At 39.4% G+C, this 14,084-nt stretch overlaps 1 protein-coding gene across 5 annotated transcripts in view; it reads left to right on the forward strand.

Moving 5' to 3' along the window:
• Positions 1-221: 221 nt before the first annotated feature.
• Positions 222-14,084, forward strand: part of DCP2 (decapping mRNA 2) — a 44,274-nt gene continuing 30,411 nt past the window's right edge. Inside the window, exons 1-3 of one of the 5 annotated variants that reach the window (XM_063810575.1) lie at positions 403-685; positions 4,706-4,835; positions 9,499-9,650. In XM_063810575.1, coding sequence (XP_063666645.1) covers positions 4,828-4,835; positions 9,499-9,650 — 160 coding nt within the window. In that variant the 5' untranslated portion in view covers positions 403-685; positions 4,706-4,827. Of the gene's footprint in view, positions 686-4,705; positions 4,836-9,498; positions 9,651-14,084 lie in introns of all 5 variants that reach the window. The other 4 variants (XM_063810576.1, XM_016953631.4, XM_016953633.4 and 1 more) reach the window with 4 other exon arrangements.

Below are 14,084 nucleotides of genomic sequence, written 5' to 3' on the forward strand. Positions count from 1 at the left end.
CTTGGCCTGGAGTTGGTGGGGGCTGCGGTAAGTGCAAGATACTTGGTGACAGGAATCGCGAGCGTACTCTTGTGTTGTACGGATTCTCAGGGTCGGCCCTGCAGAGGAAAGAGCTCAGTCACCGCGAGGTCCTGCACAACATGCCAAAGTCCCGGATATGTGTCTCGGGGTCTACACCTAAGCCCCGACCCCTCTAAACTTCCCAGAAGCGCGCAGGAGGCATGGTGCGCATGCGTGTAGCCACCCCAAAGGCGGCGGGAAGTTGGTTTTCTGAGTAGCAACTGAGCAGCTTGAAGACGGATTGGAAGTAGCAGACCAATAAACAAACGTCTCATTGGCTTAGAGTGCTTAGAGTCCCAATTCTTCAGCTTCCCATTGGGCCTTTCAAGCGAGCAGGGGCGTGACTCCGGGGGCTCCGCCCCGAGCCTTGGCCCAGTCTTGGGGTCCAAGGCTGAGGGAGAGGGACGGAAGTGAGCGGGTCCCGCCCCTTCCTCTTCTCGTCTCCGTTGGAGTCGTCTCTGCCGCGGCTTCCTCGGCTGCCAGCTCTCCGGCGAGCCGGAGTCCTAGTGCCGTACCGTCAGTCCCCGGCCGCGCGGAGCCGGGATGCACTGTTCCTGCTGTGGGTCCTCATCATGGAGACCAAACGGGTGGAGATTCCCGGCAGCGTCCTGGACGATCTCTGCAGGTACCGCGCTACCCGACCCCCTTTCGCCCCCGTCGGGTTTTCTCAGTTTCGCCGACCCCCAGAGGCCTCTTCTTCCCCGCCCACGTCCATGTCCTCGCTTTCCGCTCCCGCCGCTGCTCGCTTTCCATCGTCCACCCTGCTCTCCGACGACACCGCCCCTCTTTCCGCCGCAGCCTCCCTGTTTCTCAAGGCCCTCCGTCCTTCCCCGCAGAACACCCGGAATTTCCTCATTTTTTAAGTTACTCAACTATTTTGCTTTCCCGCAGGCGTAGCCGCTTCGCCGGAGCCTGGGTCTTAGCGTTTTGCCGCCGCCGCCGCCTCCCTCTCCCATTGTTTTTTCTGCCTCTGTGACTTTTCCACGCCGTGCACCCCCTCCTCCCTGTGTCTCATTCCCCGATTCTGAAGGAAGACCCCCAGGGTAGTAATTTAAGGCTTAGGATCCCAGGTACGCGGACCTGCGCAAGGAGCAAATTTTCGGACTTATTCTGACGTCTGCGTGTTATTTGTCCGTGGCGTTCTCTGTAAATTCCTGTAAGGAATTACTTTTTTTTCTCATCCCTGGACTTGTCTTTGGGGGAGAGAGGGAAAAAGTGTAGCGCTGCTTTTCTTTTTATCCTTAATTATCCTATTTTAAAGGAAATTCTCAACCGCGGGGTTTTAACTCAGGATGTATACTTCACATGAGAAATTTTCTGCATTCTTTCCCCTTGTCAACTCTGATTTCAGATAGCCAAACACGTGTAGGATACTTAAAAATACTTATTTTCCGAAGGTAAAATTTGGGGTGCAGTGATACCCGGAGTTGTCGCCAAGTGTGTGTGGATTGTGATTACAAGTGATAACACCTTTTCGTTCACAGTTACTGTGTTTATGTTTTAAAAGGCAGGCTTTTAGTAGTTGTATTTCCTTCATGCAGTTTTTTTAAATGGAAAGTAAAGAACTGGTGTTTGTGGAGTTTTTTGTTTTTTTTTTTTTTTTTTTTTTTGAGACGGAGCCTCTTTCTTTTGCCCAGGCTGGTGTGCAGTGGTGCGGTCTTGGCTCACTGCAACCTCTGCCTTGCGGATTCAAACGAGTCTCTGCCTCAGCCTCCCTAGCAGCTGGGATTACAGGCACCCGCCACCACACCCGGCTAATTTTTGTATTTTTGGTAGAGACGGGATTTCACCATCTTGGCCGTGCTGGTCTCGAACTTCTGACCTCGTGATCCACCCGCCTCGGCCTCCCAAAGTGCTGGGATTACAGGCGTGAGCCACCGCGCCCGGCCTGGAGTTTCTACTGTGCACCAGGCACTACCTTTACATGTATTGTTTTATTTAATCCTCAGTCAGCCGTGTTTGGTAGGTGCAGTTAGTATATTTCCATTTTCATCTGCGCAAACAGATTCAGGAACTTTGTAATTTACATAAGGTCACATTCATCCTAATTCACAAAATCAAGATTTCACACCTATTCCTTTTTCTTTCCAGTGCCTGTGCTTTTTCTCTCATACCAAGGAGAAGTAATAAGCCTAACGTTTTAAACCTCACAAAAGTACATACAGAAAAGTAAATAGCCTAATTTTGCAACTAATACAAATGGCGTTGTACTTCTTTGGTGATGGTAGATTTATAATTTTTGAAGTATGGTAGATTCAAATGAACCACTGAAAAGGCACTTAGTTTCTTGTCCCAAATAAAAAAAAAAAAAGGAAAAAGAAACTGAATTTGATATGTGTATGTGGGTAAATGACTAGACGCACATCAACCAATAGTGGGATTATGAGATTGTGATCTTTATTTTTTGTTTCCAATATTTTTTATGCATTTTATAGTTAGAAAAAAATTGAAGATAAGTATTTAGAAAGGTGATCAGTAACTAGCTGTGTGTTAATAGGGTTAAGAGTTGATTTAGAAAAAGATGTGGTAATCTTAAACATTTTACAGACATCAGAGCTAGTCTTCCTTCTAGTATTGGGGTTAATTTGCATATTATCTAGGATTACATCATTTAAATAAGTGATGTCAGCTGTTAACGATTTTATGTATGGAACCTATTCACAAAATAATTACGTTGTATTTTGTAAACAATATGTTAAGCACCTGTCAAGTGTTAAAGATAGTTGGTTTTCCAGTGAGTGTATTTAAGCTGTTAAACAAATATTTTTGAATGGAGTAACATTTTTTTCCTTTCAAGAAATTTCTTTTTGCAGTTACTGTTTTTGGCTGTATAAATAAGGATATGATATATTTAAAAATTAGGGCTGGCTGTAATAATGAAACCAAATAAACATTTCTCAAAACTTCAGATTTTAAAATAAATGCCATTTTCAAGTTAATATTTATAGCTTTGATTAATTGAAAGATTTTTAATGTTACTGATTCAAGCTTTTCATTGTAGACTAAAACTTTTTTTTTACACTTAGAATTTGGTAAACTTCTGTAAAAATAAAGCTTAATTTGAGGTTAATTTTTCTGAACTTCTTTGCTCTCTTTTATGTACGTCTTGATTTATGAATTCAATCTAGGTGCTTGTTTTTACTCCCTTCATTTTTTGCCCCAATTCTGTTGCTTATTATTAGTGTATATAGGAAGTTTTCTTTTGTGTTACTTTGTTTTTTGATAAATTACATGTTTCTGTTAAATCTTGCCTTTTGATGTGGAGAGCAGCAGACTTAAATTTTCAAAATGTGACTTTGTAACCTTTAGACTGCTCATAACCTAAGGCTGATGCTTTAGTATGTAACATTCTATTTATTGGAATATTGTGCAGCCATTCTAAGTTCCTCAGGCAATTAGCACACAGTAAACTGAGGGAAAATATTTGTGTGTTGAAAAGATGTACACAGTATACTGAGTGAAATACTTATTTAGTCCCTTGGTGCCTTTTGTGAAAACAAATTTTTAAGTGTGTGTGTGGGTGGGGAAGGGGTATATGTATTCGTATGCCGAAAGAATATGCGCCAAACTAATAACACTGGTTACTTTCTGAGTGGAGTAGAATTAGAGGAGAGGAAGGGAAGAGTTTGGTCTTAAAATATTCTAGTGAACAAAAAATGCTTTATAATTTAAAATGTATGTGTAAAGGTGAATCTGCAGCATTTTATGGTGATACTTGTTTTTGATGAACCATGATTTTTGATATTAAAACTCAAATACAGAGTTTTTCAATACTGTTTAAACTAGCTTATTAAAGAATTGAAAAGCAAGGTTTTAAAGTAGAAACTGAAAAGTTGGTTGATTCAAATCTTAGAATTTTTTTAAAGCCCTTTTTAAGAGTTGGGTATAGTAAGGCCACACTAGTGTTAAAAGGAGAAAGGTATTTTCTGGCAACTAGTGTTGCTGCTATTTTGGTGATAGCATAGGTTAATTAAATAATTTGTGCTCATCTTCAGCTAGCCATGTTAGTGTTGAATTCAACCGGAACATTTTTCTACTAATTGCAATCCTTGTGCTAATGTCCTGTTTGTAGGAACACTGAGAAAATAACATTTCGTGTGATGCAGTTTTTTCCGTAACAAATTGTAATGGAAAGCATTTTATTTCAGCTATTACTATATACGCATACATACACATATGTACACGTACTTTTGAACCTTTAAAACAGATCAAAAGCATTCACAGAATGAACGCATTAACTGTTTAATTTTCGTACATCAGCTCTTATAAACTTGTCAACTTTTTACTATTAAAAATATGTAATCATGTACATGGTTTTGAAAATTAGAGTACAGACATATTTATAAATGACAGGCAACAGTCTTAGTTTCTTACCCTACCCTTTTCTATTCCTGTTGAGGCATTGACTTTTACTTGTTTTGTTTTGAGTTCTTCTGGTGGATACCTCATATTTTAAAATATACTTGTGCCAGTTTTTTGTTTTATCAACTTTCTATATTGAATTGAGGATTTGGTTCAATTTCGTAGATACTAGATGAGTTCAGTTTACCACACCCACTATTGCCCCCATCCTACTTCCAGTATGTCTCTATCAGTATTTTAAATTGTTCCATTGTTTACCTTTGTGACTTTATTTTTTTTTTAGAGACAGGGTCTTGCACCATTGCCCAGGCATGATCATAGCTCACTGCAACTTCCAACTCCTGGACTCAAGCTATCCACTTGGCTCAGCCTCCTGAGTAGCTAGGACTATAGGCATGTACCACCATGCCCAGGTATTAAATACATTTTTTTTTTGGTAGAGATGGGATCTTTGCCCAGCCTGGTCTCAAATGTACTTGTAGCCTCAAGCAATCCTGCTGCCTCAACCTCCCAAAGTGTTGAGATTACAGGTGTGAACTACCATGCTGGCCCCTTTGTGACTTTAATATACTTAAAATTATATTTGTTTTACGAACTTACAGTATTTCTTGAGTCTCTGATATGGTGAGATGATTAGTGCCTCATTTTTTCTTGCCCATTCCCTCAGCTTCTATGCAGATTAACTTGAAAAAAATTAGGATTGATAATATTTATATTCTATTTTGTAAATTTACGTTTGTTATATTTTGTGCTATTTGTTGATTGTAAAAGCTGAACAATAATGATACAGTGTAAATAGATATGTAGTTTTTACAGTAGAGGCAAGTCTTCAGTGGCTAATTTCTTTTCCATCGGGGCATAGTCAGGAGCCCTTTGTAAGTGTCTTGCAGAATATCTGAATGAATTCTCCGTTCTTATATCCTACAAATTGGTCAAAATGATGGTACCATTTAGTTTTTTCTTTGGGGAAAGAAATATATGCTTTTGTTACTATTGCTTGATTCCTTCTAGCCTTTTTGTTTATTTGTTTTTGAGACGGAGTCTTGCTCGTTTGCCCAGGCTGGAGGCAATGATGTGGTCTCAGCTCACTGCAACCTGTGTCTCCTGGGTTCAAGCGATTCTCCTGCCTCATCCTCCTGAGTAGCTGGGATTACAGGCACCCTCCACCGCACCATTTTTTATATTTTTAGTGGAGACGGGGTTTCACCATGTGTTAGCCAGGCTGGTCTTGAACTCCTGACCTCAGGTGATCTGCCTGCCTTGGCCTCCCAAAGTGCTGGGATTACAGGCGGGAGCCACCATGCCAGGCCCCTTCTGGCTATTCTTGAAATCCATTTTTTTGAGCGGAGGGGACAGTTGGCTTTCTGTTCTAACTTTGGTGTTTTTGCTTCACATTTGCACTATGATTCTGTTGTACATGTACTCCTCTCTAATATGTCCAAAGTTTCTAGCTGCTTTTTTCAACCCTTCTCATCCGCTTCCTTATTTTATCCTCAATCATACTTTCGACAGAATCCTTTTTTCCCTTTAGACTGCGCTCTTGGGGACCTCCATCCTCCTAATCCAGTCTGGACTCGTTCCTCCTCAGACTTGCCTAGCAACTAGAATACTAGAATTCACTTTCACAACTCTCTGAGATGGTACTTAATCTTTCTTGAATATCATGTTTTATCCTTTCTTGGTTTTCATTCTTGTTTTGCTTGTGCGCATTTTAAGTTAATTTCTTTGAGGGGGTTCATTAGGAAGTAAACTGAGTCCTTTAATGTCTAAAATACCTGTTTCTGTTTTCACACTTAGTTCCCACATGGTCTAGCGTCCATATTTTGAGTACCAGTGTCTAGGTGATATCCTTAATACTGCCTTCCACTGCTTCTGTTGGTTATAGTAATAATAGTTTTTTTCCCCCCGAGGGCTCTTACTTAGTTACTGTACATTTAAAGAAAAATACAGTTGCTCTGAAAAAGGAATACTCTTTTAAATTTCTTTTAGGATAATAATTCCATCTTTCAACCCTCACTCCTGTTTTCTTCTGGTTCCTCAATTATGTTTTCTTCAGCATCAGTTAAAAAACTTTCTTGTCATGCTTCACATTTTCCTTAGATGGTAGGTGATTTTTGGATGCCTTTTTATATTAATAATGAGACATTTGGGAGGTTTATTCATTAATACGCTTCTCCTTTATGTGAGTAGATAGGAAGCTGGCTCTTACACTTGAGGGTTTTTCATTTTTTAAAATACAGATAAAGCAGACTTTAAAGGATAAAGGTGGTGGTTGTCAGTGTTGATTAATCAAGTTGGGCTCAAGGATTTCACAGGTCTTAAATGCCATCACACAGACTGCCATGCCAAGGGCATTCTGAATGCCAATTACAGATTGAAGTTCCTTCAGAAACCAAGATGTTATCAAAAACTGATGAAGTCTGGGTTTCTCTTCAAGTAAGACAAACACATTTCTTACATAGAGAAAATAGATTACTTGGTTCTGAAAGTTAAAACACTACGCTGAATAATTCCCCTCCCCTTCCCCACAAGTCCCTAAGGCAATATTACGGTTGCCTCTGACAGTTAAAATTTCAGCATTTCAACAGAGCGGGCTGAGGAGAACTGGGAAAAATGAAAAGCAAAATTAATGTAATTGATATGGGGGGTATTTTTTAAAAAAAATAGAGACGGGGTCTCACATTGTTGACCAGGCTGAATTTGAACTCCTTGGCTTTAGTAGCTGGAATTTCAGGCATAGACTACCATGCCTGGCAAGGCAGTATAGAAACATAAAGACTCACAGTAGGATTGACTTACGAGACCTTTCAGCACTGAAGGATATGAGTTTCCAAGTACGTATAGTCTATGGAATGACAGTGTAGTGGATCAAAAATAGACACTGCAAAATTTCACAACACTGGGGATGGAAGGAAGATATTAGAAGCATCCAGACTGGGGAAAAAAAAAGATCATATACAAAACATTAAGAATCTGAATGGCTTTTGTCCTTGGCACAAATTAGAAGTAAAAAGAAAAAAATCTGAATGGCTTCAATCTTCTCAATATCAAAATTGCAAGTTGGAATGAGAGAAGACTTTTGAAAATTCTGAAAGAAAATCATTTCCAACTTAGAATTCTTTACCCAAATTATCAAGCATGAGGATAAAGACATTTTAGATGTGTAGTATCTTAAAATATAGTATTTACCTCCCCTTTGCATCCTTCCTTCACAGGATATGTGAGGATTACTTCATGAAAACAAGGAAGTGAATTAAGGAGGGTGAAAACAAAAAGACAAGACACATGACCTCTGTGGGATAAAGGCACAGGGAACTATAGGATGCTTGTGAAAGGGCAGTGTAGAGTTGACAGATGTGTACCAGGTGTAGAGGACAGCTGATCCAGACTAGAACAGATCAGAAGACTAGAAGTCTTAAAGATGAAACTGGTGAATCTGAATTGTGGGGAAAAAAAATCCAAAATGAAACTGATGGATCTGAATTGTGAAAAGAAAATTCACAATGGAGATGATTATGTCAGAATATCCAAAAAGGAGCCAGGAGGGCATAAGGAGTTGGATCCTAGTCACATACACATCTAGATGGAGTTTCACCTGCTGAACTGGGCCAAAGTGTAAAACTAGCTGCATTTGACTTGAGTTGTATATACTGGGCCTATCAACCGCCTGGAGAGATAACCATACCCAACTATATTGATCATTGACTAGAGACATCCTGAGCTGACAACCAGCCATCATTTATCATGGACTGTGCTAAAACCTTCCAGATACGTAAATTTACAGTAGCCCTTAAAAGCTCTGCCTAACCTTGCCTGAATGCAACATGATTTAGCTGCTTGCTAGACTTGTGTCTCCCAAATTGCAATCTCTAAAAACCTGATTAAAATGCCTTTTGCTACTCCAGTGTTGCAGTGTTGTTTTTATTTCTTAATTTAAAAATATATATATATATATATATATATATATATATATTTGAGACAGTGTCTCGTCCCCCATGCTATAGTGTAGTGACATGATCATAGCCCACTGCAGCCTTGAACACCTTGGCTCAAGTGATCCTCCTGCCTTAGCCTCCCAAGTAGCTAGGACTACAGATGCATGCCACCATATCTGGCTAATTTTTAAATTCCTTTGTTGAGAAGGTCCTCTTGTAATTGGAGAAGAGTATTCTTATGCTTATTTGAAACTTGGAAACAGCCAAGAATTATTTACTATGATAGTGATTAAACAAGTGATCAAACTGGGTGGTACTATTTTTAATTTTTAAAAATGACTCTAAAAACCAGTGGACTTGAATCTGTCTCTAATGGTTACTGGGAAAAAGGATTACCAAAAATGCTTAACATTGGAAAAAATAAGTGATAGCTGCTTAATGACTGCTCTGAATTACAACATTCACTTAGATTGATGAATTTTAACTTGTATGTTTCATAATAAAGGGGTTCATTATCCTAATTACATATGTGTACATGCAATATTAGTGTATATTAATATAAATGTATATTTATATGTAAAAGAAATATGTCTTTCCTTTCCCCAATGTACATGGAAAAGACAATTTAGGGTTTTGAAAAGTGAGTATATTTGAAAGTTTGAACTGAGGCTGTGCAGGTGAGGCTCTTTGGGAAGTCTAGTATATTAATCAGCAACAGAATATTGGTTTCCAATATTTCTTGGTAATATTTTGTATGTGAAGATTATGTAATAGCAAACATTTTAAAATTGTATGAATATATTTACCTGTATTCTTGGAAATGTTGCCAGACATGGGAGGAAGTGGAGGTTTTCTTGCTCACTTTTGTTGTTAGTGAGCTCTTAAGCTGATCTCTGTACTTGTGAACAGAGGGTACACAGGCTCAGAACAAACTGTATTAAAAGTGAGATACATGTGGTGTCTCCTCTCTAAGACTCATCTTCCCTATAGTATTTCTCTCAAATATTAATTGCTTCCTTGAACAGTACTGCTCTTGATCCCTTTTCTCAGTTGGTGGGTCAGGTATGAAGCACTTAAATAGCTTAAGATAAATCGTTATAGTTTGTAAATGTAATTTTTGTATGTGTTTTGTTTTTGACAGCCGATTTATTTTGCATATTCCCAGCGAGGAAAGAGACAATGCAATCCGAGTGTGTTTTCAGATTGAACTTGCCCATTGGTTTTACTTGGATTTCTACATGCAGAACACACCAGGATTACCTCAGTGTGGGATAAGAGACTTTGCTAAAGCTGATATCCTTTTTATTACTATAATGACTGACTTTCTTGTTAGCAATATATTTTAGCACAAATTTCTTTTTGCTTGTCTTTTCAGATTTTAAAACTCTTAGAGAAAAACATACTTGATTGCTAAAATTTGTCAAACATAAGTAGTAGACACAATTTAGTAATAATCATATTAATAATCATAATCATTAATACTCATAATAATCATACAGAGGACGCCCTAAAATGTACACTGATTAAATTTTATTTTTTTCCCATGCATAGCTAGCCTGTTTGTACAACTTTACTCTTGCTGCTGCATGTAACCAGATGATCTTTTAATCAGATTACTGCCTTTCTGATTTATTTAGAATTTTTTTTCTTTTTTTTTTTTTAAGAGACAGGATCTTATTCTGTCGCTCAGGCTGAAGTGCAGTAATGTGATCCTAGCTTACTGTATTCTCGAGCTCCTGCTTAAGCAATCCTCCTCCCTAGCCTCTCGAGTGGCTGTGACTACAGGCATGCGCTACCATTCCTGCTAATTTTTTTTTTATGTTTTCTAAAAATGGGGGTCTCTCTTTGTTGCCGAGGCTGATCTTGAACTCCTGGCCTCAAGTGATCCTCCTACCTTGGCCTCCTAAAGTGCTGGGATTAGAGGTGTGAGCCGCTGTGCCCAGTGACATTTATTAAATAATTATTGAATGTTTACTATGTTTGAAGCAGTGTTTTCAGTTGTGTGGCAAATACAAAGAAGCCCTTGGTGGGTGCAGTGGCTCACACCTATAATCCCAGTACTTTTGAGAGGCCGAGACTGGTGGATTGCCAGAACTCAGGAGTTTGAGACCGGCCTGGGCATCATGGCGAAACCTCATCTCTACCAAAAGTACAAAAACAGTTACCTGGGCATGGTGGCACTCACCTATGGTCCCATCTACTCGGGAGGCTGAGGCAGGAGGGTCTCTTGAGCCTGGGAGGTACAGGTTACAGTGAGTTGAGATGGCACCACTGCACTCCAGCCTGGGCGGCAGAGTGAGATTCCGTCTCAAAGAGAAAAAAGTCATCTTTGCCTTCAGAGAAGCTTCTTTCCCCATGTACATATCAGGCAGAAACTTGTCGTGATTTATTAGTTATAAAAGATTCACATGAATATTTAACATTATAAAAGAAGCTATGTCATAAGGCAAATAATTGAGTAATTGCTAATGGTCCTGATAGTACATGTTTCTAGAATTTGGAAAAAAAAGTGGAAATATTTTAGGGAAAGCTATATTTTTGAGGGAATATAGGATTTTCTCAGTAGAAGTGGGGAATGTGTTTTAGGTAAAGAAAAATTGGAGATTTGAAAAAGGATATCTCAATAAATAAATTAGTTTGAATTGAACAGCGTCCTCTCATGGGGCCATAATAGCAGATATAGTTGGAAAGTCATGTGAGGTGATGATGGCATCGTATGGGTTCTTAAATCTTGAGCCAAAGCACTTTGATTTTTATTCCCCCCGCCCGCCCAACAAACCGAGACAGCCTCACTTTGTTGACCAGGCTGGAGTGTGGTGGTGTGATCTTGGCTCACTGCAGCCTCCACCTGTAGGGAGGGTTCAAGTGATTTTCATGCCTCAGCCTCCTGAGTAGCTGGGACTACAGGTGCAAGCCACCACACCTAGCTGCCTTTTTTTTTTTTTTGTATTTTTAGTAGAGATGGGGTTTTGCCATGCTGGCCAGGCTGGTCTCAAACTCCTGCCCTCAAGTAATCCACCTGCCTTGGCCTCCCAAAGTGCTGGGATTACAGGTGTGAGCAACTGTGCCCAAACTGATTTTATTCCATAGGTCTTTTTTTTTCCTCTCCTTTTTTGAGATAAGGTCTTGCCTTGTTGCCCAGTCTGGCTTGAATTTCTGGGCTTAAGCAGTCTTCCCGCATTTTTCCCAAGTAGCTGGGATTATAGGTGCTACCACACCTGGCCAGGTTATTGTTTTTGACCATGACGTGTATGTTTAATGGATTTGTACCCGCAAGTTCGTGTACTAGAACTAGAGTTGGAGTAGGGATAGGTGAGCTGAAATACCCTCATTCTCAGCTGCCTGTCACTTTCCTTTAGCCTCATGAAGTATGGAATCCTTCGGGCTCTGTAGAAAATGGATGAAACAGTGATTGTTCTGTAACAGTTAACTGTTAACCATAGCACATTTTTGAGCAACGGTAAAGAATATTACTCTGATCATTTGAAAATGGTATCCAAGGCCGGGTGCGGTGGCTCATGCCTGTAATCCCAGCACTTTGGGAGGCCGAGGGGGGCGGATCACTAAGTCAGGAGATCGAGACCATCCTGGCCAACACAGTAAAACCCCGTCTCTACTAAAAAAAAAAAAAAAAAAATACAAAAAATTAGCCGGGCGTGGTGGCGGGCGCTTGTAGTCCCAGCTACTCCGGAGGCTGAGGCAGGAGAATGGTGTGAACCCGGGAGGCAGAGCTTGCAGTGAGCCGAGTTCGCGCCACTGCACTCCAGCCTGGGTGACACAGCGAGACTGTGTCTTAATAATAAAAAAAAAAAAAAAAAAAAAAAGGTATCCAAGATTTATTGGTTGGTCTGTTACATCACTTGACGTTCAGGGCAATAAATCCCTGAGCCATGGTAGTGGGACTACAAAGAAAACACTGATGGGAGACAGATTTCAAAGGAAGAAATGATCAAACCGTTTGATTAAATGTGTAGAAGTTAATGAGAAATCAGAGAGAAATAGAAATATATTGAGCACTATCTTTGTTAAAGGCCTTGGTGATAGGTTCTCTGGAGAAATCTTAGTAGCCTGGTTTTCAGGAGTTACAATCTAGTTAAGGAAACATAACTAAGATAACCAAGTCCTCTTTTGCTTTGGTCATTTTGTATGGACTTACAGCCCTACTAGGGCAACTTTACATACTTTAGGGTTTCGGATAACATTTTGTGTCTGTTTGCACATGAGTTTTACACTTTGCCTGCTATTACAAAACACCAACAACCTTTGTTTTAGGTATGTTTCATTTAGTTAACTAAGAATAGCTACATGGAGAAGGAATGTTTAATGTGGTACACTTCATTAAGTAACTTCATGGTTACTCTGTGCCAGGCCTTAAGCAGTGAAGAGAGTAGACTCAGTATCTTCAAGAAGATGAGAAAAGACAGGAAAGGAAATGATTACAGTGCAGTGTGGTAGGATATGATACAGAAGCACAGTGTTCAGTGGGAACAGAAGAGGGATACCCACTTACGATTTGGAGGCTGTGAGTTTGATTCCCATCTTGGCCACTCGAAAATCTTGGGTAGGTTATTTAATTCGTCTTAGATGAGGATCCCAGTTTCTTCCTGACAAAGTTATTAATAGTGCCTAATTCAAAGGGTAAGTTTAAGAAGCACATATATTTGTACATGTAAGTCGTTTACTTGGCACAGTGATCAATAAATGTTAATAAGTAATAAATGTTAACTATTATTCCAAAAAAAAAAGATTTGGGAGCTAAATAGAAGCCTTCTCTGAGATAGTGATTTATGTGAGGAAAATCGGAGGAAATGAAAAAAGTTACTGTATTTTAGACTAAATGGGAAAGATAAGAGATGATGCTACAGAGTAATTCAGAGGCTAAAACATGTAAGGGTCTTGTGGGCCATATTTCTTTAAAAAACAGATTAAAAAAACTTATTTTGGGAAAAAACTTTCGGAGATGGCCAAAGAACATGACAACTGCCATCATACCCTTCATCTGTATTCATTCATTATTAACGTTTTCCCACATTTGCTTATTTCTCCGTATAGGGGTATTTTTCAAGACTGCTGTGAAATAGTGTGAACATAGAATTGGGGGAAGGCAAGATTGGATTCTGAGAATCTAGTTAACATGCTATTTTATTAATTTACTAGAGAGAGAAAACCTGTGGTAGTAGAAATGAATAGAAGAGATCAAATTTGAGAGCTATTTAGGAGGTAAGATTGGTGATGATTTGGATATCTGAGGAGAAGTAGAAGAAAGGATGGTACCCAGGTTTCTAGTATGAGCAGTTGAGGATCCCAGTTTCTTCCTGAAAAATAAGGTTACTAATAGTGCCTAATTCAAAGGGTAAGTTTGAGAAGCACATATATTTGTACATGTAAATCGTTTACTTGGCCATCTCATTGACAAGAAAATGAGAAATGTAGGGAATTGATGGGTTCTGTTATGGGCTAGTTGAGTTGATGGTACATGTGGGATATTGCAGTAGAGAAGACTGCATACTTTGATAAGAGCATACGTTCTCGAGCCACATCCTTTGAGTTAGCATCCTTTCTCTGCCACTTACTAGCTATGTATCCTTGGGTAAATTGTGGAACTTGTCTATGCCTCTGTTTTCTCTTTTGTAAATTATGCATAGTCTTTGATTTTTTTTCCTTCAGTAAGCACTCAGCAACGTGGATACAGACAAGAGTATCCCACATTTGCTCCTTGGCTGAAGT

Source organism: Pan troglodytes, chromosome 4 (genome assembly GCF_028858775.2).
Source record: "Pan troglodytes isolate AG18354 chromosome 4, NHGRI_mPanTro3-v2.0_pri, whole genome shotgun sequence".
Lineage (NCBI taxonomy): Eukaryota > Metazoa > Chordata > Mammalia > Primates > Hominidae > Pan > Pan troglodytes.